Source organism: Anarrhichthys ocellatus, unplaced genomic scaffold, assembly GCF_004355925.1.
Source record: "Anarrhichthys ocellatus isolate YVR2014 unplaced genomic scaffold, GSC_Weel_1.0 scaffold9, whole genome shotgun sequence".
Classification (NCBI taxonomy): Eukaryota; Metazoa; Chordata; class Actinopteri; order Perciformes; family Anarhichadidae; genus Anarrhichthys; species Anarrhichthys ocellatus.
The window spans coordinates 4,468,126-4,494,957 of NW_022280039.1; the positions used below are offsets into that span (position 1 = coordinate 4,468,126).

General features: G+C 40.7%; 2 protein-coding genes across 6 annotated transcripts; both read left to right on the forward strand.

The window, feature by feature from the left end:
• Positions 1 to 1,859: 1,859 nt before the first annotated feature.
• Positions 1,860 to 12,836, forward strand: syn1 (synapsin I). 5 transcript variants are annotated; one of them, XM_031849491.1, is made up of 14 exons: positions 1,860 to 2,135; positions 2,397 to 2,894; positions 3,936 to 3,993; positions 4,877 to 4,968; positions 5,134 to 5,290; positions 5,409 to 5,498; positions 6,038 to 6,100; positions 6,196 to 6,338; positions 6,441 to 6,515; positions 6,606 to 6,708; positions 6,798 to 6,935; positions 7,725 to 7,794; positions 7,925 to 8,435; positions 9,679 to 12,836. In XM_031849491.1, exons 2-14 carry the CDS (start codon positions 2,533 to 2,535, stop codon positions 9,812 to 9,814), a joined length of 1,998 nt encoding a protein of 665 aa, XP_031705351.1. In that variant the 5' UTR covers positions 1,860 to 2,135; positions 2,397 to 2,532; the 3' UTR covers positions 9,815 to 12,836. The 5 variants fall into 5 exon arrangements, with proteins under 5 accessions (XP_031705351.1, XP_031705352.1, XP_031705353.1 ...); XM_031849492.1 differs by having other exon boundaries at positions 2,521 to 2,894; XM_031849493.1 differs by having other exon boundaries at positions 9,717 to 9,832.
• A 5,956-nt stretch (positions 12,837 to 18,792) lies between these two features.
• unm_hu7912 (un-named hu7912) lies at positions 18,793 to 26,694 on the forward strand. The gene is made up of 2 exons (XM_031849722.1): positions 18,793 to 19,027; positions 22,075 to 26,694. The coding sequence occupies exon 2, from the start codon at positions 22,127 to 22,129 to the stop codon at positions 25,334 to 25,336; it is 3,210 nt and encodes a 1,069-aa protein (XP_031705582.1). The 5' UTR covers positions 18,793 to 19,027; positions 22,075 to 22,126; the 3' UTR covers positions 25,337 to 26,694.
• The last annotated feature ends 138 nt before the right edge of the window (positions 26,695 to 26,832 follow it).

Sequence of the window (26,832 nt, forward strand, 5' to 3'; positions counted from 1 at the left end):
GTAGGCGCTACAGAGCTCTGCAAGGCAAAACCACCAGACACAGGACCAGCTTCTTCATACCTCCATTTGCACTATCACCTCAATTCCACTGTCATTGTTGTTGTATAGGTTTATGTCCATATATATATATATATATATATATATATATATATACACTTTGGATATTTATTTATATTTATATTGTACATAGTCGTTAAAAGTGTTTACATCTGTTCTACTTTTTTTGTTGTCCTTGTTTTATTTTGTATATTTTTCTTGTTTGTAAACTTGTGTATGTACGTTGAGATTAAGTGAAATCCGGAGTCAAATTCCTTGTATGTGTATAAATACATGGCCAATAAAGCTGATTCTGGTTCTGATAAGCACTCTACTTTTGCTGAAACTCAAGTTGTTGCTAAATTTACACTTATTGTAGCAGGGTTTTACACAGCTTAGCTACTTGAAGGTCTAGCTCAAAGATATAGTTATTCTACAAACCCTAATTAACAGATAGAGAATATGGCATCAACAAAGTTTACTAAATATATAGCCAGAGGAAATAACTTGATAGAGCAGCGCTTTCGTCCCGCTTTCAGCATTCGCCATTCCGCCTCATGCAAGACCTGTCTTCAGTGGTCAACTGCTTATGTGTAATCGACGAGTGCGACCGAGTTCTGTCGAGTTTCTCCTGGCTTTGTGGATGGTTCCTCCTCACTCATTCTTTTAAATAAAGGTTAACTTTTTTTTTCTTGACCGAGTTTATTTTATTATAGTCAACTAAGTAAGCAGAAATATTTTGTAAGTAATATCTACCTCGACCAGGCATTATTCAACTGATTAAAATGCACTGTGTGTCTGTGTCCACTGTTAACATGGTTCAGTCATCACCACACAGTTTCCATAGAGGTTTGGGACTCCCTGGGGGGGTCTGTGTTGATCACTGACTCCTGGGTGTCACCAACAGATGGCGCATCTCTCAATCTGTATCGAGTCTTCTGAAAATCAAAAGTAACACACTGTGTCAGCGCCCTGAAATCTAAACAGTAAGTGTGCCACTGATGCATTATTGAACACAACAGAATGCAATATCACATCAACACCCATAAGCACCCCGTGGCGTCACAGCGTGCTAATGTCTGACAGAGCTACGCCCTTGACACTCTCTTCAGCACCACCATCATATCCCAACAGAGAGCTGCGTCAAGTCAGACAATCACAGGCTGAACAATACAGGAAGTTAATTAAAATTCCTTTTAATAGCTTAAAAGACTTAAACATGTGCAAGACATTTGAGTGATTTCAGCTGCCACGCTTTGATGGGTGCAACTGCTAATTATTTCCACTTCAATTTACGCATTGATTAGATTCATTTAAATCATTAACCGTTTGGTCAACGTCAAAACTGCAAAACGACTCTTTCATTTATTTTTTTTTACCAAAGCCTGACATGACTTATTATAGTTGCTTGTTTTGCACGACCTATATGCCCCCGAATATTTAGTTTACAATGACATAAAACATACGAAGGCAACACATCATCACATTCCGAAGCTGGACCCATAAATGTTGGTTTACTAACATGACTTAAACAACTATTTAAAACATCTGTTGATTTCCCGTCATCGTTCCAACACGTTGCTGAGAGAACAATATTAAGTTACAGAATCAAGTGGTTATGGCAAATTGATTCACAAAAGAGAAATATATGTCCCTATGTGTAATAAAAACGTGTCAAAATGAATAATGTGTTGCCTTTGAATTAGAATGTCAAGATGTACACTCTTATAGAATTCACCGTAGGCGGTGTAAAACTTATAAAGTAAAAAATAAATTGAAAGCAACATCCGGAAGTCGTATTTCGCACACTGCCTAACTTGACTCTCGTGCAGCCTTGCAGGCCACTTTCCTTCAGGATGACTGGGAGTGACGCAGGGCAGACGGAAAAAACTAGGGCTTGAGGGTAGAGTAAGGACAGGGAGAACGGCGGTGATGCTGGAAGGACTGTAGCTTTCATTTCACATGTTCAAGCCCGATGCACCGTTTTTCCGACTGCACAGAGGACATGAGAGTAGCCTATATTTAGGTTTCCTGTGAGAGATAATAATTAGGCATCATCAACTCATCCTCGGGGCGGATCAGGTTGGATACACTCCCAGGTAGGCTTCATCGTGCCTTGTTATGACAGTACTGGTTGCTTTGATGGGTGGGGTTTATTTACACAATCCACCCTATATAAATGTAAATAGTATTAATTATTTTATTTATAGAGCCTTATTTTTTTCCGCTATTATCAATAGGCTGTGTGATTGATTTACCTTAGCTAATTCATCAAGCTTTACAGTCACGATTCCTTACTGTTGTAATTAGATATTACAAATCTGCACCCAATAGATATTGCACGACTTGTTTCTCTTTAGGTAACATTGATCCCCGCCCCTGTACAAAGGAAAGTAGCCTAGTCATTCCGTTTTGTTACTGAACACCAAGCTGCAAGTCGCATCCAGTTGGAGGATATTTGGACACCTCTCTCCGTCACTATAGAAAGTCTCCATCATGAACTACCTGCGTCGACGACTCTCGGACAGCAATTTCATGTCCAACCTGCCCAATGGCTACATGACCGATCTCCAACGCCCCGACCAGCCGCAGGAAAGCCCCGCAGTGTCGCCCGGCCCGACGGAGAGGCGGCAGTCCACCAGCCAGCCGCAGCCTCAGCCGCAGCATCAGCAGCAGCCGCAGCCGCAGCAGCAGCAACAGCCTGGAGGTGGAGGCTCTGGCTTCTTCTCATCCATATCAAATGCTGTTAAACAGACCACAGCTGCTGCGGCTGCTACCTTATCTGAGGCAGCTGACCGGGCAGGAGTCTCCAGCAGTGCCAAGATCCTCCTGGTTATCGACGATCAGCAGACCGACTGGTAAGAGCAGTGCTTATTGCCTGCGCGGTGCCTCATCGTCTAGACCAAAATGTGTGGCAGACTGTGGGTTGCAGTGGCCTAACATCTAGAAGGTCATATGATTCACCCAGTGCATTGAGATATACCACGTGTAACAGCCGTTGGCTTTGCTCAGACCTGAAACACCGTGCAAACGTGTTTGTGTACCGATAGTGCCATGGCAAACGCGCAACCGACTGAAGGCAGAGGAGCCATTTTCAATTGACGATAAGCTGTTGCTCGTGTAGAAGTATTGCATTCTGCCAATAAAATGCTTATGGCCATACCTGCATGGCCGATGCAGGGATGGGCTATAATGCCACAATGATGATGCAGGCATTTTCAAGTGGAGTGGATGTAAGAGCAAATTGTGCACAAGAAAAATGCCTGCATCAGGTTAGTCAAGCCTCCTCACCAGTGTGCATAATGCATGCTTGTTGGAGATTTGCACACACAGCAAAGGTGATAAAACACTGCACTGTTGTCCCAAAATGACACCCTAGGGTGATAATAAACTATGCATATCTGTGTATCATCACATTAGAACCTTTCCATCCTACAGTACAGAGGCCCTGTGGTTCTCACACTGTCACTACATGCAGGATATGTGGGTATTCATACTTCATAAGGTGGATGTAAAAGGCTAGATCCAGTATTAATGTCCTTATGTCCAATTCATATCTCCTTGTGCATCAGGTAGTAAAATAATGTCATTTAAGAATCTTAATTTAGCTTTACCTTTTTGTTTAATCCTGATGACTGCCAGCAGTTACAGTCATACCAGCATATAACATACTGCCACTAACCTATTACTTTATCTGTGGAGCAATAGCATTTAGTTCCATTGAATTCAGCTTTATTTATGTATTTGACACAACTCTTCCATTGGTCAGTTCTGAAATGTTCTGCAAATGCTGGAGAAAGTGTCGTCTGTCAATTACAGGAGGATTTAGCAAAATTAAATTATTGTTTTGTGTCTGAATACAAACAACAATTGGACTGAAATCTTCATTTCACATGCAGGGTAAAGGTCTTCAGAGGAAGAAAGGTCCACAGTGAATTTGACATCAAGGTAGAACAGGTAGGTTTTACACACAACTATTTTCCTTACTCTGTGTTTGTGTCAATCTTTACTCCTTATTAGGAGGACAGGGAACTTATAAAATAACTGGACTAGTTGAAATAAACCAGCTTTAGCCTCATGACTAAACTGTGAACTTCAGTTGGAGGGATGTTACATAACCCTGCCCATATTATGCATCATTTGTCTTCCCTTTGATCCTATTTTGGTTTGATATCTTTATTTTCTGAGGCAGTGACATCTCTTAGTCCTTTGGTGAGTCATTTTGTTGGGTAAATCTTACTAATATGTCAACTTGCATATTGGGTAAACTGATCAACAACAGGCCTGATACGAACATAACATAATTTGTGGTTTCTTCAGTAAATAACAGATGAATCATCCAGTACAATGGGTGCTATTACGGTGTTCATAGAGAGCTCTTAGAATGATACATGTCCCAGAGTATTGATAGGAGAGGGGGCTGCTTTATTCATTCCCACACTGTTCTCTTGAAGTCTGACTAAGAGAAACATAGTTTAAATGAGTTGTTTGTGTGGTCTAGTCATTTTGGTAAATCTGTGAATAGTAATGAGTAGCCTTGTAAAAATATGTGTTATTATTATTATTATTATTATTATTAACACAGTGTGTGTCTATGGCTACTTATACTGTAATCCACCCAACAACACTTCGAGGACACCCTGATAGTTATTAAATCTTTTCCACTGCCTGAGGCATTTTTATTTTTGTCCCTCTACTTCATGTTGCCCTGGCATTTCCATTATTTCCCCTGTGGCCTCTTAACAGGTAGAAACACGCTTCAGATGAAGTCTGCCATCTGATCTGATATGTCATTAACTGTCCTGCTGCTGTGATCATGATTTTAATTCTTTTTTTTTAGGCAGAATTCTCTGAAATCAGCCTGGTGGTGAATTCCACAGGCACTTACAATGTGGACATTGATGCAATCAGGAATGGGCATAAGGTTACTAAGTAAGTACTCTGCAAAATATTTCTAGTTAAGAAAGTTTGAAAGTGCTGCTGCAAATTTGCTGTTGAAATCTGCTGAAAATCCACTACCATGAATGGAAGTGCCTCATGACTGTTCAGTTTGTCTTGCAATGCAGTTTAATATTTTGCTAATGTCCTCTCACCCAGATCCTTAAAGCCAGACTTTGTGCTGATCAGACAACATGCCTTCAGCATGGACAAGAATGGAGACCACCGGAACATAGTGATTGGACTGCAGTATGCTGGAGTGCCAAGTGTTAACTCTTTGCACTCTGTCTACAATTTCTGTGACAAACCATGGGTGGCAAGTATTGTTCATCAATTAGTTTGAAACCATATGACACAATTTCATCTAAATAGACATATGAAACTTAAATTTTGGAGTACAAATGCTCTCTTCTAAACATTTCTGTCCATTTTAGTTTGCTCAGATGTCTAGAATCTCCAAGCAACTAGGCTCAGAGGAGTTCCCCCTGATAGAGCAGGTTTACTACCCAAACCACAAGGAAATGGTAAGTTCTTTGCCATCTGCTCTCCTTCTCTCTCTCCTCCCCCCTTTCCACTTGGGCTGATGGGTATGTCTTAATGCTGAAGCCTTAAGGAGACACACACAGACTCACACACAAGCAGGTCATCCCTCTGCACGGCCCACTTCACATTTTAGGAGGGTCATTTACTTTCATGTCAATATCCCATCTCATGTAGCAGCTGAGACCGATCTAATTTTCTGGGGAGTGTCTTGTTTTTTTCCGTAACTGGTAGATGCAGAGTTTCTGATTATTCGTCTGCCAAGTCAGTGACATTACAGTTACACTGAGTCTGTTGCTGCAGAGCAGTCATCTCCACCCCTGCTGTCACAGGCTGACAGTACTGGGCTGGCTTTCAAGCAATCACTATGAATCCGAATCTCCTGCAGAAATAGAGGAGGTGTGCTGTGTGTCACTTCTGTTTGACAGACATGCATTAAAACATGGTGTTTTAGTGATTAGAGTGATGAATGATGAAGTTAATATATGATAAGTCTGAGTATGTGATGATTCTCTTGTTACAGATTACCTCCCCCCGCTTTCCTGTAGTGGTAAAGATGGGCCATGCTCACTCAGGAATGGGAAAGGTAGTACTGGAGTGTTTACTCAATTCAGTGTGAACACAATATTTCTTGGACCAATATATGCCAGTATATTTATATGTTGACCTTTGCCACTCCAGGTGAAAGTGGACAATCAATATGATTTTCAAGATATTGCCAGTGTTGTGGCACTGACCAAGACTTATGCCACATCCGAGCCCTTCATTGATGCAAAGTATGATGTCCGCATCCAGAAGATCGGCAACCATTACAAAGCCTACATGTGAGTTTCAGATTACTGCCAAAGAGCCAACTCACCGGTACATTATTATATCAAATGAAAGTGGTTGAACAGCAAAATAATTAAAACAATTCTAATAAACAGGAGAACATCAATTTCTGGCAACTGGAAAACCAACACTGGCTCATCTATGCTTGAGCAGGTGGCCATGTCAGACAAGTAAGAGCTCATAAATGCAGAGGAGATGAGATTGTGAATCCTATAATGTCTCCCTGTACTATTATAGATCTGTTTGACATGTTATTACAGGTACAGATTGTGGGTGGACTCTTGTGCTGACATCTTTGGAGGGTTGGATATCTGTGCTGTGGAGGCTCTACATGGTAAAGATGGCATGGACTACATTATAGAGGTACTAAAAGGCAGACAAATCATATCAATGGAATATTTGTCTGTGACCATAAGGGAAATCTATTAAATCCATCATATGTGGATTTTTAGGTTGATGACTGTTCGATGCCGCTGATTGGAGACCAGCAAGACGAGGATCGTGTTCAGATTGCAGAGCTGGTGATTTCTAAGATGAACCAGGCTGTTCCACGCACTTTGAGCTCTTCCACAGCAGGGCAGCCTGCGCAGGTGCTCAAACCACAGATACTCTTTTTGATCCAGAAATCTCTTACCTGACTATATTTTTCACACTTTTATTCGTAATATATGTCAAGTAAGATCTGTTTTTATTTAGCATGCACAGTTACACACGAGGTTTCTAAGAACATCAGAAACTTATGAGATAACATATACACAATGCACTGTATATACTGCATACATACTGCATACAGACTATGAGAAACCGATAATGAGTAAATACATAGTGAAACACATTCATGTCCACGTGTATGTGGTGCCTAGCCATGCAAGCCTTTAAATATCAAAGCAAGGACCTTTAAGCGTGCAGGTGTACCTTGACCAAACTCAAGGTAATTGGTGGAACCATACATTGGTGGAACCGTTGTAAAAGACAGCATAGTGAAGACCCTGGACATGTTATAAAAATTTAAGAATAATGAAATAATAAACATTCTGACTCTAAGGTAATGTCTGAAAATAGATGTCTATGTCGGCCTGGACCAATACTTTTGTATAACTCAGTCTGACAGTATTTTCAGGTGCATTGAGTGAGCTGACATATATTTCTGAGGTATCAAACAAACTTTTGCAAGGATAGATGTCAGATTGAGTGTCATCTGCACAGACGTGGAGATTTATGTCATATGTGTGGCTAATCAAGACTCAAAACATAAATGAAGAGTAACGGGCCAAGCACTGATCCTTTTAATATATTTTTCTATCTTCAGCTAATTTTTCTTTCCTTTCTTGTTTGATGCACATTTACTCACTGCCATTTTACCCCTGTATGTTTTGTAGAAAACAGTGTCTCCTCAGCCTGTCTCACAGCCCAACGTACCACAGGCTCAGCAGCGCCCCTCACCTCAGGGTAAGAACTTGGAAGTTAAATGATGCAATTCATTTTTGTCGAGAAATAATTTCTCTTTATTTCGAAGTCTAGGCAAGGATACTAGGAAGGTATTTGCATGTGATTGCTGATTTGTTTTTTTTTACTGTAGGTGGTCCTCAGCAAAGTCCCCCATCTCAGCAGCGCCCACAGCCTCAAGGCCAACCTCCTGCACAGGCCCAGCAATCTGCTGCGAACCCAGCAACCGGTGACCCCAGTGCTCAGGCTAAGGCTAACCAAGTACCTGCAGCCCAGCCACGGCCACCAGGTCAGGGAGCCCCTCAAGGCCAGAGAACTCCTTCTGGTCAGGGCTCTCCTCAGCGAAGCCAGGGAGGTTCACCTCAAGCTCAAAGGCAGCAGTCTGTCCCCCTGCAGCAGAAACCTCAACAGAGGCCTGCACCTCCCAGGCAGCACTCACAGGGGGCAGCGCAGCAACAGAGGGCTCCCGGCCAGCAAGGTCGCCCTGGAGGAACCACCACCCAGCAGCCCCGACCTGCTGCTCAAGGCCATGGGGGCCCAGGAGGACGACCCCCGCTGCAGCAAAAGCCTCAGCCCCCAAACAAGCCCAGTCAGGACAAGCCCAGTCAGGACAACCCGGCTGTGGGCGGTTCTCCACAACTAAAGTAAGTAAGTGTATATGATAAAAGATTACGGATCAGTTTCCTCTCATTTGTCTTACTTTTTGCCTGCATTTGGATATGCATGCCACATGGGAAATCTATTTATGCACCTTTTGACAAACGATCCTCTTGAATGTGCATGATTTATTAATTCTTACATTTTCAGTCCTTCCGATGCAGTTTCACCAAACATAACATTTCAGATTTCATACATTAAAACAACAACAAGCCACATTTGGCTTGTTGTTCATAATCTATCACATTTGTCACAATCCATATTCTAGGACACAGGTTAACAAATGTTCAACATTTTAAATCAGTTTTCTCTTTGTATCAGGCATGGATAGAAAAAAAGTAAAAACCTATCAAAATAGGTATTTACTCAGTATTGTTCAGAAGTTGTTTAAAAAAGTGGTTATTTAATATAAAACTTCTTCGGTTGATGTGATGTTATATAAGGCATTTATTACAGAAATATACATTTTGAGTTTAATAATTAATATGCAATATTGGCATATCATTGGAAGTCATTTTAACTTGTCTTTTATTCCGATTCACATTCAGTCACAAAATTTAAATTGAGACAACACTGATAACTCTGAGGAATCTGAACCATTACATTAAACATTAAAAAATAAACAATAGTTCATATATTGTGAAAATAATTGCTCGAGGAATAATGCAAAACTGTGTGTTGGAAAAAAAAGAAGATACATCTTAATAAAAGAACTGACCATTTACTACTACTGACAACTTATACAACTCAAGTTGATATACAGTAGAAGCCCTCAAAGCTGAAAAGTACCTTTACATTTCACCTGTATTTGTTGAAAGCTTTAGAAATGTAGTCGGAGGTTTTTGCTGCAAAAAAAATGAGTAATATTGCTTCTACCTTAGTGGTCAATACATTCTCCAGCTGATGGCTTTTATGGAGAAATGACTCACATGATCCTGATTTTGGATTATATTAGATTGCATTATGCTCTCTTGAAATAGAGACATAAAACACTTGTCATCATCTCTTTGCATCCAGAAAAGCCATTCACTATATCATATCAAAGCTAAATGATAAGGAAATACTGAATGGCCATATAGAAAGCTTTTATCCTTTTTTTACTGAGCCTTTTTTCTCCTGCCTCTCTCTCTCTCTGTCTTGCCGTGCTTCATGTCTTTTCATTTCATGGGTTTGCTGCATGACTTTAATCGCCTCTTCCTCTCCTCTATTGCCATTTTCCTCTCTTTATAGCAAGTCCCAGTCTCTTACCAATGCCTTCAACATTCCAGAAACCCCAGCGCCACGAGCCAGCCTTAGCCAGGATGAGGTGAAGGCTGAAACCATACGCAATCTACGCAAATCTTTTGCCAGTCTCTTCTCAGACTGAGACGGCTTAAGCCCCCCTCCTCTCCTCCTACTGACAGAAAGATGGACAGGCAAACTGAAGGACAGATTACATCAGCGAACAAGGACCAACAGGATCCAATTCATGTACATTGACCATGATATGAAAATGTACACACTTGACACCCACTGCCTAAATAGTTAACACCTTTTAAAATGAACAAAAAGTAGAATATACAGTTAATTTAGGCACTGTTATCTGAAACATTCCTTGCCTCGCCTCAAGCTGAAGTAAGTCATCCACACCTTCGTGTTACACAAACAAATCACAGAAGAAGGCCTATATATGCATGAACTCAAATACACAAAGATAAGAAACTAAGCAACAAAATATTGCTCCCACTTGTTTGTAGGTGCCGTAAAGTAATTGTGATCTCTATGTTTGCATTTTGGTCGGTTAGCCGACCAACTGAATGAATTATGGGACTGTACGAAAATCATTGGAGAGTGGAGGAGTGCTAAATCTAATATTTTATTTTATAAAAAAAAAAAAGCAAGGCCCTCCCCAGTGTTTTTAAAAATTGTCAAAATTATATATTTATGCCAAACATAACAAAATAGTTAAAATACAGCAGTTTCTATTTTTGAATGTAGAACTTGCTAAAACTGTTATTATATCCTCTGCATATGGCATAATGCACCTCTATGGCACACATGAAAATCATCTTTTTGATTTATTAACTATTTTATCTATTTTTATATAAATCATCTCACATAAACAACATCAAATATGACCTAGTATAGAAATATGGGGTAAGATACAAAGAAATGAAAGACCCTTCCCTGCTCTCCCAATAAAGTAAGATGACACTCTCCTGAGCAAAAACAAAGTTACAATACCCTTTTCTGACCCGTCCGTCCCAAAATCATTTTTGTACAGTCCCTAACACAGCACAGCTGCACACATAGGCTGTTTGAGCTGTTGACCGCTCATGGTGATGTCTTAGCTGCATGTCAACAGGAGGCAATGGTCGCATTTTCCAACCCCTGACATCGGCGCTTGTAACTGTGCCGTGACATGTAGTTGTATTAGTTAGTACAGTAACCTAGTAGGTGTTGTGAGTATGTTGTTGCTGCCACTTTTTTTTGTCGCACAAGAACAAAAGCCCAAAAGCTCTCCCCCTTGAAAGCAGACAAGAATGTCAGATCAAATGGAGTTGTCTCAGGGATTTCCAATTGATTGTGACACTTGTATGTGAGGGTGAGGGTCTTCCATTGCAGTTTTATTGTGCCTGTTTACTAATAATGAAGGAAAAGCATGCATTTTAATAAGGTAGAATCTTTCTATTATTTCAGATGCATTTGCACACAGAGAATACTGCAAAATTATACTTGAATACAGTGACATTGACTGATGTATGAAGTCTTTATTTTCAGGTTTATACATCTGCCACTTGACAAAGCAACAACTCGGTGTTCCCACCCTGGGGTGCTGCTGTGTGTGTGACAGGTGTGGCACAGAAGGATACAGCATAGGCAGGGTTTGCAACTGTTCAGGTACAGTTAGTGAAAAATTTGATAATATACAGACAGTGTAATTTCATATTCCCTTGATTCCAATGCAATGTAATGAAAAAGCTTCTTACTGTAGCTATGGGTTTACAGTAAGTTAGTGGATTGAGTCAGGTTTATTTCAGGAGTTAGTTGATGCATTTGGATTTTGCACTTAAGTAACTAAACCTTAGTCTGTATCATACAATGCAGCAGACTTTCTTTCCTTGGGTTTCAATGACTTTATAGTCTGTAAGAATAAGCTATACAATAAAGAAATAATGTAAAGGTACAGGAATGTTAACTGGGGGGTGTGGCCCTGGAGTAGATTTAGAACTTCCTGCAACCCCCCCCCCCCTGCACTGTCAACCTTTCCTTTGATCACGACTGAAAAACTATTGTTTCCAGGCACTGAAATGTCTTCCAGAAGGAGTGCTTTCTATTTGAATGTCAACGTAGAATGGCAATATCATGCTTTTTAGAGAAGACCCAATAGCCAAAAGTATAGATGACCCCTGGTTCCCCTGCAGATTCTTCATGCTGCCTGTGTTTTGTGTAGCCACAGTGACCCCTTGTGCTCAATGGTGCATAAATGTGTGAATGTCGTTCTGTAACTGGTCAAACCAAATAGATGTGTTGTACAGAGCTCTGAGTGGTGCAGATTGTCCCCTTTATCCCCTGCTGCTATTTGTGCTTGTTGATATTATGTGTCACATGCTTACGTACACTTTTGTACACGCTTACGTTTTTTTTCTATGAGGCAGGACTATCTGGGGCTAGTAAGTTTATGCATTAGTGATTCAGGCTGTCATTTTTAAATTTTACAGTGACTCAGTGTCAGTGCATGACCGTCTGATTCATCGTGGTACAGACCAACTCCAAGAGGATCAGTAAGAGAAGCTTTGTGTAACTGTTACACTGAGTGTGTAATTTATGAAAATGAGTCATCACAATTAGCATGGATGGTTAACTTTGAAAAATGTCATACCCACATTTTCAGAGGCCTGTTGGCCATTATAAGACGTACTATTTGCCATGGCACCTCCTGAGACTGACAGGATGAGCTGTGACAGTGATGCAAAGAACTAGTTTTATGTATGTTTTTGATATTCACAGATGGGGTTTTTTTTCTTTTTAAAAGTTTACATTATTTATGGTGGATATATCTGACTGTGAATGTACATTATTTTCTTTGTTACAGCTAGTTTTATTGTTTTCTAAATGCATTGAACTATCATTGTGAAAAGACTAAATCTTTACAAATTTGAGTTGAACTGATTGTCATTTGATGCCTGCCAGATTTTAAAATGTATATCATAAATGTAAGTGCAAGAATCAAAGAGCTGAGGTTTTTGTCAATCAAAAAAGTAGATATTGCATAATGTAAATCATGGTGGAATTGAATTAAATGTAAAAAAAAAGATATTTGATGTTATATGCAATGTAGCTATATTATGTGAAAATGAGTATGTTATTAAAACATGCACATGTCTAATAAAGTCTATGACCAACAATGACTGTTTTATTTGTTATTGACAGAATATGGAACAGTAACACAGGGTGTTTCGGGTTCAAGTCTCACTTAATTATGTCTGTACATAATGCATGTATGTCCATCCTACAGAGATTCCTCCTCTGTTGCTCTGACTGAAGTTTTATGTATTTTTTGTGGCCTTTTTTCTTTTCAAGTTGAAGGTCAAAGGATACAGTGTTGTGTTGTGTGTTGTACAGAGTGTAAAGCCCCCTAAGACAAAGATTTATGAAAATAAAACTTCGATGACCTGCGATGACATCCAAGAAAATGAAAATCTAATTTTCGCTTTGGAATTGCCCGTATTAACCGTCCAGGAGTGGTGCTTGATGCGCTTGTGTTTTGTATTGTATGGTAATATGCAAGTATTTAAAAACATCTCAAATTTGAGGTCAGGAAGGAGCTGAAAAGGTCTCTAAATCTTGTAAACTTTTTAAAGCAATAAAACATGCTTGAAATGCATGCCGAAAACTGTCGACTGAGCACACTTTGCTCAGCTGACCAGTGTTTTGCATAGTTGTTGTAATAGCAGCCATACTAATGTGACCACAAGGTGGTGTGGGCCTGCAGTCTGACTGCCACAGCCTTCAACTCTGCAGGAGATTAATCAGGTTATGTAATTCCTTTTACAATGGAGTAATAACCCTTTTCTGTCTGTTTGATCCGAACTATTCAATACAATACATTATATTCATTTTTAAAAACTGGAAGTGCATTTCTCTCAAACAACAAGGTAAAAACGTGTTCTGCGCTACAGTTAGGATTCTTATTTTATTTTTAGATCTGAGATGTTTGTATTTCACTGACTATTCAGCGATTGAGCCATTATTATGTTGGTAATATTACAGAGACAAGGTTTTTTGGGGAGTATTGTCTTCTACTGTGTTATAAACAGCAAAGAGGTTTTGTCTACGCAGACATGCATTTTAATGACATGATTTTGATACATAATCACACAGAAAACACGAATACCAATGTGTGCATAATCCTATCAAACCAAACTAATCGGGCACATATGAACAAATGGCTCCCTGAATACTACTCATCATAGTTTAGCCTACCTTTTCTTATTAGAATAATGGCCTTATTCACACAGTTTGAGGAAGAACTTGTTTATTATGTTCCAATGTCTTTTGGACTTTCATTCGGGCTGCATATCTGAATGCAGCAGCTGCAGCTGAGAGAGGCCAATAGTATTATGCATCCTCTAGTCAAAAGAATGCCTGTGTTTTATTGTACAAATCAATGTGACTGCATCTACAGTTGAAACAAATATTATATTAAAATTAAGATATTTTAGTTTCCCTTATCCAACTTTAAAATGACTTGCCGTGGTGTCTAAATATTTTAGGCTGACTGGTTTTATGCAGTGAGGGAGAGAGCTCAATTGTAATCACCAAATGGATCAATTTATTTTTCCTTTGGAAGTTTTTACTGTAGACAAAAGTGTCTGGAGTGCAAAATCCAATTTTGCGGGCAGGATGTTATATGGCAGCTCGCTCACAAAAGGTCAGTCTGGTTTTAAAGCTGTCTGCCAACCTGCACTTCTTATCTAGCGGCTCAGTGGGCCATACCATTCCCTCCTAACAAATCTAGGTTTGGTTAGCAGTTCAGGTGCTCATCCGAACAGGACAGACATAACTTCATGTTCTGGAAGATGATTACATTCCACTTTTTTTTGACAAGTCAGCATCATTTACACATACCACTGCACATCTTGCACGTCCATTCACAAAAAGACAAACAGAAATTGCGATTTTCTCCCACTACAGTCATGCACTTGAGGTGTTGTGTAATCTTCTAATACAACTTCTATGACTTTGCAGGTCACAAACAAAGGATTCAAGGGTACTGCCAGCAATAGCCTTGTTCTGTTACGGGAGGGGCGCTCACGACTTCTTCTCTGAGCCAGGATATTTCCAGAGCTGACCCATTTAAACAGCCTGGAGAAAGCTGAGAGCACAGGTGCATCTGGATGGCTACAAATGGCCACCGGGATGCGTAATTACATACATTAAGTGTCAAAACAAATTTGCACATGTAATTTGATGGGATGTGCAAACTACGCATGATTTGAATGGGAAAGACTCCAGGCTCTGGGGTCATGCCACATTTGTCTCATTCATTTCAAATGCTTGAACAGAATACTTGTAACCAAGGTTTCTGAGTCATTCTTTTATGGAGGGAAAAGAAAAGCTTAATGTTAGTCCACAATTCAGTTGTTTCATTCAGAAATCAGATGGCAGTCTTTGAACGGGAAACAGTGGCTGTTACAGCTATTATACACGGCCTGCAGCCTTGCACAATTAGTGCAACTCAGTACTACTTTGCATTGTGCTGCTGTGGGATGGAGAGCGAGAGATATCCATATTTAGAAGGACCTCATTGATTCTTCCAAACCAAGGCACAAAAGATGTGTTGTCTGTCCAGTCTTGAATAGAGCAACCTTAGTGACAGCCCTGCATTATAAAGCCTTCTGCTGACCTCAATCGCAGTTTGAAAATGTGATGAAACTCTCTAAATATAATATAAATGCATTCTGTTGCCATGTCGTTACATAACAATATTATAGTGACAATGCACAGCCACAAATAATTCACACCATCGGGAGGCCTTGGAAAGAAACTGCACCCACAGAGAGGCCCGTCTCTTCGTTCTAAATGTGTTTCCCCTTTAATAAACTCGCACACATGACTGAGTGATTCCTTAGCCAAAATGGTAGAACATGAAGGATGAGAGAGAGGAGTGTGTGGTAAAGATTTAATTAAGACTCACCATGGGATGTCTTACTGTGACTCCAGAGACCAGGACAGAGGACTTTGTGTTTGTTCAGTGCAGCTGTGAATAATATCTACACTATTCTTACTTTGACCTACATGTACCGAGAGGAGGATCTGCCCACACAAGTCTTTCTTCCCGTCTTATTTTTACCGTGGGGCCGCCACAGGGGGCCTCCTTATGGTATACCTTATGCTAACTTTAAATTGTCAATCTCTGCTGGAGATAATCTCAGCCAGCAGAGACATCGACACTGTGTGTTTCCACCGAATGTGCATCGTTGTGAGACTGCACTGCTCAAACCCTCCTGCGGTGTATTTGCAGATTGTTGAAGGTTTACAAGCAATTTTTAACTCCCTTCATCCTCGTGACGTACATTTTTATGGTCTCCATGGAAGACTTCCCATCAGCACTTTACTTCATTCCCTTTGAAATCAATTCAGTCTCTTTTGCTCCTACTCAGTGTGGGTTACCATGGATACCGCTCGCAAATGATTTGGCTTGTTTGTTTATGAGTGTTACTTGCAGTGGATTTGAATGTTCTTTTTGTGCGCAGCCAAAGTAAACATAATTTGCTGATTAAGCATGAGGAATTACATTGAAATGGTTATTCTATTGTATTCTATACTTCAAGTCTCAAGAGCATCCCATTTAGTCAAGGTTTCTTCAAGCAGGGATTTTTTTGCAAACATTTGCTTCCTTTACAACATGCAGTATCAGCTACATGAGCACACTAGTAAGAGTGTCTCTAACTCAAGTGCACTCTAGAAAGGCCTAAAAATCCGCTGAATATAATCTAGTCTGATCCACCAGGAATCAAAGCTACGCCAACGTGGATTCTTCGGTTGAGCCAAGAGAGCATCCAAATACTTCACTTCGCTGCATCTAAATCCTCACAGAAACACGTGGTCTGAGTGGCATGTGCTGTATGGCTGCCACAACTGTAAATCGTGTCTGGGGCAAGAAAGTTGGGAAGAGAGGATTGAGTGGATTAATTTGTTGAGAATTTAATCAGGGTTCATTCGGGATTAAGGGAAGACTGGGTGCATCTCCCCAGAGTCTTCAAACTCACAGCTGCTGCATTTCACTCATCTCTGAGTCCACTGAATCACAGTATCTACATATTTTATGCAAGGCATGTAAAGGTCCCGTAAGATCTAAAGGAACCCCCTTCATTCTGACATATGTCTATCTAAGAGGTCTAACTCTGGCTGTGTGAAATATTAACCACTGCAGGGACCACGGACAAAATTCCTAGCTGCCCTGGGGATTCCTTGTGAAACAGTCCAGCTAAAATGTGTTTGCCTTAACATTGCAATCTAATGTGTTTTCCTTGTTTCCTCTGGTCCACAATAAAAGCTGAGAGTACCTTTGTATTAGCCTGCCACACTGGCTATTTTGGGCTGGACTTTGTGAGCAGTGGGGTTTGGCTGGATGTGCATCATCCCTGCATGTCTTATGTAATTCCCTCTAATGGCAACACAAGAATCCAAAGAGAAAGTTTGTAGAGAGTAACTTAATCTTACATGGAGTTGATTGGAGGCAGCTGCAGAACTGAAGGTTGTTTACTGTGTCTGCATGAGCGCCGAACGACAACAAAGCAGAATGTCCAGATTCTTCCTTATGGCTCATTATGGCTGATATGTCAGAGCAGCATGAAAGCTTGTCGGAGCAGTGGAGCCGGAGTGAAGCAGGGTTCTGCTTTAATGTTGTTACTTTGTGGTGGTATAAGCCTGATTGATCCCTGTCAGAGGGGCCTCTAATCAACAGAGAGCCATTGATTTCCTCTCCACACAGCCTACAAGGTGCCTAAGACACCTGCTAGCAGCCAGCTGACAGACACTTATGCCTGCTAACCAACAGCTGACACAAACTGATGCCAATGCACTGTGTTTGAGAGGTGAGTCACACATGCTCAGATAGAACCCACTCTTAGGGATCTTGGATGCCGCACAATGTGAGATCCACTGTTCTGTCATTCTGAATCATATCTCATACACGTGGTACATCACAGATGGAGTCTCGGTTAGCTATGGTGTTTTATAAGCAGGATGCATGCAGGAAAAGTATAGACAAAAAACCTGGTGATTATTTACTGTGCACAAGCAGTGTAAAATTGTGTTTCCTGTAACAAAATGAGCCATGTCACAGCTAAATATCGTTGCGATCTTCAGCCCCATCAGCACAGTTTGTCTGTGGTGAATTGTATCTTCTGTGAGAATGCTTCAATAAGCAGTTTTCCAGCGGTAGTCACATGCTCCCGGCTGGGGCTCACAGCCAGCTGTCCCCATCATCAATTCAGACAATGCACAAGGCTGTGGCGGGGTGAGACTTTGGGGCAGATGTGTGTGGCACAGGGCAAGCTAAGGAAGGCACAATGTAACTGATTTTTAATCTTGCAAGATTGCAAACAACAAAGATAATGTGTTGTATCAAAATTCTGTTGTGTCAAGGAAGATTTAATTTCCATGGAGTAGAAGAGGACATTTTCTGAGATGTTCTCCAGAGTCGAGGTGTTTTTGGTTTTGGGCTCTTGGTCGAATAAAACAAGGTAGGCCTAATTGTAGATGCCACCTTTAAGCTATGGGAAATTATAACGGCCCTTATAGAAATTTCCTGACATTTTATAGACCTAACAGGCTAATCAATTACTTCAGAAAATAAGTGGTGTATAATAAATCATGAAAACAATCTGCAGCCTTACATGACACATTGATCTTCCACCAAGGCAACAACATTACAGTATACTGGCACAAGACTGGTTTTTGTCATCACCGTGTATAATGCATGTGCAACAGTGTAGGAGGAAGATAAGAAGTGACCAGTCAAGAGTAGGCGATGCCTAATTCTGCAGGCAGTTTTTTTAGTCTGTCTGCAAACTTTCTAAAAATGTAAAGGTCAGAATCGCTTTGCCTCGCGATGAAGAGAGCTGATTACACAGCACCTTACACTGCAGGAGGACACAAACAAACAGCAGTTCCCCCGGAAATGCCCATGCAGTAGTCCTCCGGGCTCCATGTTCCGAGATGAACGGAGAGACCGCATTGCTGTTCCGAGACTGATCACCCACCCCTTGCTTCTTCCAACACCCCCAACCTCTCCTCCCTCCCTCCCCATAACAACACGCACAACCACGCCTCCAGAGGCTCGCGCACAAGCGCAGGCTCAGACACACCTCCTCTTTCCCCTCCATCACACACAAACACACGCACACGCATAAAGCCATACGCGACTCTGAGAGCACCGCTGGGTGAAGTATACAACATGTAAGGCAGCATGAAGGACGAGTGCTCGGCTCCGGGAGGCTTACGGCAGGGCTGAGGCTGCACCGCGCGGAGAACAGGCTGCACAGACTTCACCATGTTCACCGCATATGATCTACTCAATGGCGAGACGGTAAGGCCCCTCTTTCACTCGCGCAATCGTTCATTTCCAAACTTAGCCAAAGTCATCCCCCCTTTCCCGGCGGGCTCTGTCCTGGTTTGCTTTTTTTGTTTGTTGATTATCTGCAAATTATGTAATTCCCGGCTCAAAGGCATTAGGTCAGCCACAGAGGATGGAGGGCCGTTCGTGCCGCAGCACCAAAATAATAAGCGTGTCGAAGTGCGTTAGAGCAAGTATTTGGTAACGCTTCAAGGCTCAATGCGCCTCGGTATGGCCCCATGGGGAGGTTTCAGGCGAATCGGCATCACATTTGTTATTGTGTGAAAATAGTGAAATTGGCAGAATACAGTCGAAGTTTTTAGTTATTGTTACAAACTGCCAAGCTAATGAATATGAATTAATATTAAACTGCACGTAGAACCATAACCTCATGCAACCAAAATGATATGCTTGCACAGGAAAACAGCCTTTGGCTCTATAAGCTATTATAACAATATCATTGGTGTGTCCTTTGATATAAGGTCAATATAAAGTTGCACTTGTGTGTCACAGGTGGATTTTGCCCACACAGACAATATTAAAGCAATTCATATTGAATGGGAGTCCATTTTTTTTTTCAGACTGAAATAGTGCCCTGAGTGTGCAACTCCAGCAGTGTTAGATGGTTTCTTTGCTGTGTGCTGTAGCCATGGAGACAGTGTGTGGCATGCGGTTTTATACTTGAGCAGGAAAGTGTAGTCCCTTTATGCAAGAACATCCTTAGAACATGAGGATAAGTAGAGGAAGGAATACATGCATTTAGTTTGCCAAAGCTTCTCATCCTGTCCTCTAATTTAACACAAGTGTGCTATTTTGTCTCATCTTCAGTCCTAGATCATTAACATATTAACACTTTACTTGATTTCCACAGGGACCTAAAAGTGTGTCTGGGGGGGTCAGTAGTGATGTCAACAGTGACGTAGACCTACTTAATTGATTCTGTTATTATATTAATCTCTTATGGCATTTTGTTGCATTGCTATTGGGACTTGTACAGCTGCTTTGCAGGACTATTTTCACAGTATCTTGAACACATTCATATCTCCTTTAGCAACATCATTGGAGACAACGTGATGGGAGCTATTGTTCATATCCACTTATGTATTAAAGCTATAGCTGTTTGAGGACAGATAGATTGTGGAAGTGAACTTCTCCCTGAATGTTCAGCCTTCACATCCTGCACCTTATTGGGCATATTTTTATGCTGTGTAATAGATTGTCTCAGGCTCATCAAGGTCCTTGCCATCTTGCTGACACCTCATTCATTTAAACCTAGAATAGGAAGATGATGGTAAGAAAGCAAAATTGATTTAAGGAACTTTTTCCCCATTTAGTGGCATTTAGTATAAAGTTCAGTACCCATACAATCATCATTTACATATTCTTCACTGATGGGATATTAACAAGGAATTTATTCCTGCTATTTTGGCACAACTGACACAAAATGTATCACAGTTGGTATTTATATTATAATGATTTCGGCCACCAATTATCATCAGTGACCATTAGTCCCAACAGTGATATAACAGCTGATGTCTGCCTGTGTTTTTAAGAACTGCAGACTTTTGGGAAAAATATTTTTTTTTACAGGATTTGAAAAGACGGGGAAATTTGCTTTTGAACTACAATTTAATTCCTGAATAGATTGTTCTACAATTGTTGGATTTAGCAAGTAAAATTGAAGTCTCGAATTACCTGTGCAGCTGAAACACAGGCACTAAAAGACTTCTAAAGTATTTACTACTATGAAATGAGACAAAACACTTCGTAAATCTAAAGAAAAATCATTCAAATTGATTATACTAAATTTAGGTGATCCATCTTGACAACTGCTCTGTGATCTGGTTTTCATTTGCAATGTTTTCACCTATTGACATTCATTCATGCATGTCTGAAAACAGTGTTTTGAAATGAAATGAACCTTCGCATACAACTAGCTGCTGTGTTTATTTTTATTAGGAGCAGCAAAATACACGCCGGTATCTTATAATATGTATTTGAAACAAAAAAATCTAAGGAACGAGGCAAAGCAAACAATAAAAATTGTTGGTTTGTCTGTCACGGTTAGTCGTGTGTGAAAGGACTTGATATTTAGGTGTGTTGTGGAGACATGACAGGGGGATGGCTGGTCAGTCCTCTCTCATCACGATGAACAGATGGTAACTCAGCATTAGCTTGTGGGTCGTGCCAACAAGGAAGCCCATGTGTATATCATACGTAAATCCATTGTTGAATAATTTTGTCCATGAAAGTATTTAAAGCCCTTAAAAATATACTTAAGCAGAGATTCACAGCAGTTTTCTGTATATTATTAATTTATAAGATGTAAATTATTCAAACAGTAGAAAACAGAAATGCTTTGTTGCATTGCATTTTTAAAAATTGTTAAAACAAGGACAGCTCCTTTTACATTTTGAGCTGTCTAATATACGTCACAGGATTTAATGGTAAACCATGATATGCTGCAATTATGCAGTAAGATGAAAGATCTCAGATCATATTTTCATTAGAAATTGGTTTAAAAAGCTTTAATATTATTGTCGACTAACATGTTTAATGATTAATATACCAACCAAACAATTTTACCAAACATTTGGTATTATGTCATATAAGTTATGTTTTGCATTTTCTTTTAATACAAAAACCTTCAAGTTAGCAGAGCAGGATAATGTGAATAGTTCATTTTAGCGTACAGTGTCTCCAGTCTGGTCAAAGCCTCAAATATGCTAAATTATCTCATGAGATGAACTTGGTTGGCAAATGATCTACTACATCTGTTAAATATATACTATCATCATGACAGGCGTCTGTATCATGTGGTCAGGTTGTTGTTGTACAGATTCACTTCACTGATTAAGCTTTATAGATGCTTTTTAATAAAACATATTCGAAAGTCTGTCGAGATTTGTTTCACATACTAATCAAACATATGCTGATCTAACTATTGCCGTAAACAACTCACTGTACATTTAATTTGCATTGAAGGGTATCTGTTTTCTTCTCTCTCTTTCTTTCCTCAGGCTGTGTTGATCTTGAATCACACTGAATGGAGAGCATTGAAGTACCTTTAAGATGACACGAACGCATCCCCCTGATATACTGGCATCAACACTATATCGGGACTTTACTCTAAATCCCATCAGCAACCACTCGATTTCTCTCCACTCCTCCCGGCAATGTGACTCGAAAATGATAGACAAACCAGAAATCATCAACAAAAGACACTGCCGTAGCTTTGACTTCATTGAGTCACTGGATGACCCGCAGTCCCTCTCTTCCTCAATGGAGTACCCTTACAAGAGGGCTGAGCATCAGACAATAAACAAAGATCAAATGTGGAATGGACTAGATCAACCGGGGCACCTTCGCTTTTCGTCTCCCGATCTGTTCAACACCAGACAGTTCCAGCAGCACACCACCCAGGATAAAACCAGCCATCTTACATGGTCAGACTCTAAAAAGAGAACAAGATCTAGAAGCGCTCCAAGAATTAAGTCCACTCTCACCCCTGTGCCCATCTCAGTGTCCCCTCCAGGAGCCAGGAAGGGGAGGGATGCACCTGAGGCTGCATCAGATACCTTCAGGACTTCTGAAACACATAGAGAATCCTACTCCTCAAACAAGGCTTTTTTGAATGATGTGCATCCTATCAAACTGCAGCCTCAGACCCCCCTCTATGTCTCAGACTGTTTTGAGCAGGGTAAACCAGATAAACCAGCCATAACCCCTCATGTCAGGTGCCGTGTTGACATTAAACCAGATGCTGCTGTACTGCAGCACACATCTAGGCAGGTTCCCAATGCACGAACTGAGCATCCTTGGCAGCGATACTCCCAGGCCAGTAGCAGTAGAGGTTTGTATGTACCTCGGCAGATGGTGTCCTCACCAACACCCACTCCGAGTGAATGCTACAGTGGAGATTTTAGACAAGGATACCACTATACCACCAGCATGTCTCCTATCTCATACCAGCATCTAGACATGCACAGAATGCCTTCACCAACAGCACCATATCTGAGTCAAGAACAAAGAGCTTACTCAAATCCTAACATACCAACCAAGTTTTTCTATACAGAGGACCCAGTTCGGTATCAAGTCCATCCCTATTCTAGAGCATACTTTCAGGATGACCGGTCCAGTCTAACCAGCCATGGTAGTACAATGACTAGTCAGTATGATCCAAGGACTCGATGGGTGCACACCCTTCCTGTCAGGTCGTATTACCCAGAAAACCTTTCCAACAGAGAGCCAGCAGACTCTGTATATAGTAGGCCTTACTCTACCAGTGAGGCAGGATCATACTTTTCTCAAACTCCACTATCTAAACCTTACTATGGAGAGGATAACCGATCCAATCCATACTATATGAGTAACTCAAGGTTGTTTTATTCCAAACCATGCTCTCCTGAGGAGCAGTACTTTCCATCAAGGCCATACCATACGGAGGGTCGTCGACACCCTCGAATGTCGCAGGCCTTTTCAGATGACTGGTATCGCTCGAGTATATCTGGTTACTCTAACCAGTCCTCTCAGCACACACCACCAAGAGTAAGGCAAGACCCTAGTATACCCCCGTGGTTTACTAACAGCTCTGTGGAAACAAGTAGATTAGGAGCAGAGGTCAGAAACCACTCCAAGTCTTGGGACAATATTCTAAATCCACGGCACGAAAGAGAGCAATCAGTGCCTCGTGGTCGAAGCTATGAGAACTTGTTTCACCAAGCAAAGCATGCAGCATCCTCTGACATACAGAGTCAACCTGTTATACTTAATCTCTCAAGTTCACCAAGACGCTATGCTGCCCTTTCGCTCTCTGAAAGCTCGTTAGAGAGGGCCTCAAGCAATCCGTGGAGGAATACCAAGAGTGGGCACTGGTTTGTAACTCCTGAGATCACCATAACAGATAATGACTTATGTGCAGGCAACAGCAAGCGGCGTGATGTGCATTCTGTCAGCTGGGATACGTCGGACGGTGAAAAGATACCATCTCCAAGAGTAATGCATCACAAGCAGCCACAAAATACACAGGACATAACCAAAGAGAGGAAACACAACAACTTCTCCCTCCAGCAGAGTCTAGAGCAACTTGACGAACTCTTAGCTGATTTGGTCGTTGATTACAAACCACCAACTAGCAGAAAGTCAAGCGAGGACCTTTTAGACCAGCTGAAGCATTTAATTACTGAAGATGACAACAAAGATAGAGGATCTTCTGGACTGGAAAACATAGGATGCCTGAACACACAGCTCCCCTCATCTAAATCCAGCCCTGACACAATCAAAGACCCTGATAGTGGGTGTGATGCTTTACAAAGGAGTGCAGAAGAATGTTCTCCAGACCACAGCACAGATGAGGACGACACTATGGTGTGCGCTAACAAGAAGTGCAACCGGATTGAGAGTATGTTCAATGCCTGCTTGTACTTCAAATCATGTCACAGTTGCTACACCTTTTACTGCTCACGAAACTGTCGCAGGGATGACTGGGAGATCCATAAGGAGGGCTGTCTGTACGGCCGTGTGAACAGTGTGTGTCGACACTCTCTTAAGTTCTGTAGAGAGAATACAGAGATCCACAAAGCCTTCTCTCGCGTTGCAAAAGCTGGCTATCTCTCCAGAGGGAGAGGCGTTCTCTTTCTGGGTTTTGCTAATCCGGAGACAGCTGACAACTTCCTTCAAGTTGGACTTGAGAGCCTCCTCATGTCTCCCACATACCTATCTCTCAGAGAGCTGGATGGCTTCAAGGACAACCTAGGCGAATACTGCAAGGAACTGCAGCAGGCAGGTAACGAGTATGACCCCAATGAATGTTTCCTTCTGAATGTATCCGTAGCTGTTGGTGAACTAGTGCCTAACAGACCTTCACCAAGGGTCCCAGCACCAACAGTTCGAAAATATGCAAAGGTGTCCTTGGCCTCCTCAAGCCCTGACAGAAAGGTACTCAGGAAGGAGAGTGAAATGGAAACTCTCATCCTCACTCCACCTCCAGGCACACCGGACATTGACAAGGAGGGAGAGGAGGGCAGGAAAGCCAGAGAGGTGTGCTTTGTCAATATCCAGCGTGAGCTCAGGACCAGGGGAGTCTTCCTTCGTCACGAGTACCCCAAAATCTATAATCAGCTGTGTGAGTTTGTGGAGAGCAACAAAAGGTTCACTCCAACTACAATTTACCCATTAGATAAGAGAACAGGGAAACAGTTTATGTGCATGATCATGGCTGCGTCCGAGCCAAGAACACTGGACTGGGTTGGTACCCCTCATCTCTTGGATGATATTATATAGGACAGCACTAAATAGTTATGATAATGATGTCACCTACACTAAATGTACATACTGTAAATACATGATGTTGCAAATTGAATATTGATATGGAAATCTGTGTATATCTGTGACCAATCTCTCCTACTGTCTCTCTATCTTTCTCTTATTTCTCTCTGTTGTCACACACACCCACACACATACACACACACAAACACTCACTCATACAAAGACAAACACACGTACAGTATATACTCACTTTTAAAGGATGCCCTATGTTGTTTTTGGCTTGTTTTGATCCTGTTGCACTCAGAAGAGTTAATAGCCTGCATGTAGACTAGTCACAAGTTACCCAGGTGTTTAAGATGTAAACATGTATGATCTGTGCAGTTTCTGCAGACAGTGTATGAAGCACACAATATTTATGAAATAAACATTGCATTGCCACCACATAATAGTAGGCATAGCCATGTCTCATATTGTAACATTTATCCATTTTTGATTTCTCAAAGAAATTTATATTATAACTTGTTACAGTGGTTGTAATATTACAGCTGTTTATTTGTACTTAAGTATTATTTCCGAAGTATATTAGTTGTGTGGGTACGTTTTGATTTGCCATTTGATAGACAAAGAAGTACAATCATACCACCTATTTGTTTCCCACTTGATTAAGAATTTTAGTTGGCACTTATTTCATCTTGTGATAAGACTTGATGTCATTCTTGTATATATTGCTTTGTTTGAAAGTGGCCTTCAGTCGAAAAAAAAAAAATACATTTGACACAAAGCAATGTATAGGTTTAGCTATTTCTAAAGGCTTGACAGTTCTTGACTTAGGTTGTTTAAACTACCATTGTAAACAATTATTTTGCTCAAAGCATGTTATTTATATTCAGGTATTTTAATATGGATATTGCTTATAATTATATTTATGTTAATGAGGTACCATTTGATGCTTAGACATGTAAGAGGTATATATATATATATTGAATATTAGATCATTTGAACATCATGTCCTTCCGACCTTATTGTAACTAATACCACAGTATGTTCTTCAACAATATGCAATAAAAGAGCAACCTTAATATCTATATTGTAAAATCCTATTTTATTATTAATATTGAATGATTCCCTGAGCCAAGAGCTGCAAAGACCTTGTTTGCACTAAAACATAAATTATGAAATAAGAATGTTCCTAACACAGCTGCAGCACTGAACCCAGATGTGATGATATGCCTGCTTCCATTGCCATTGTTGACTAATCTAAGGTTGCTCTTTTACTTGATTATATATCTTTGTGAGAGACCTTCCTTGACTTTCTATTTTGTGATGTTTATAACTCATATATAAAAATAGAATAAATGGAATTTAACAAGTGACTTTGTGACTTTGTATTTATCTTCTTGGGTACTCCTTATTAGGCAATTGCAGTGTAAAATAAGAAGGTCCCCATCAATTAGATTGACATTGATCAGCATGTCTGAAGACATCAGCCGCCTGTCCCTTTCCTTCTTCAG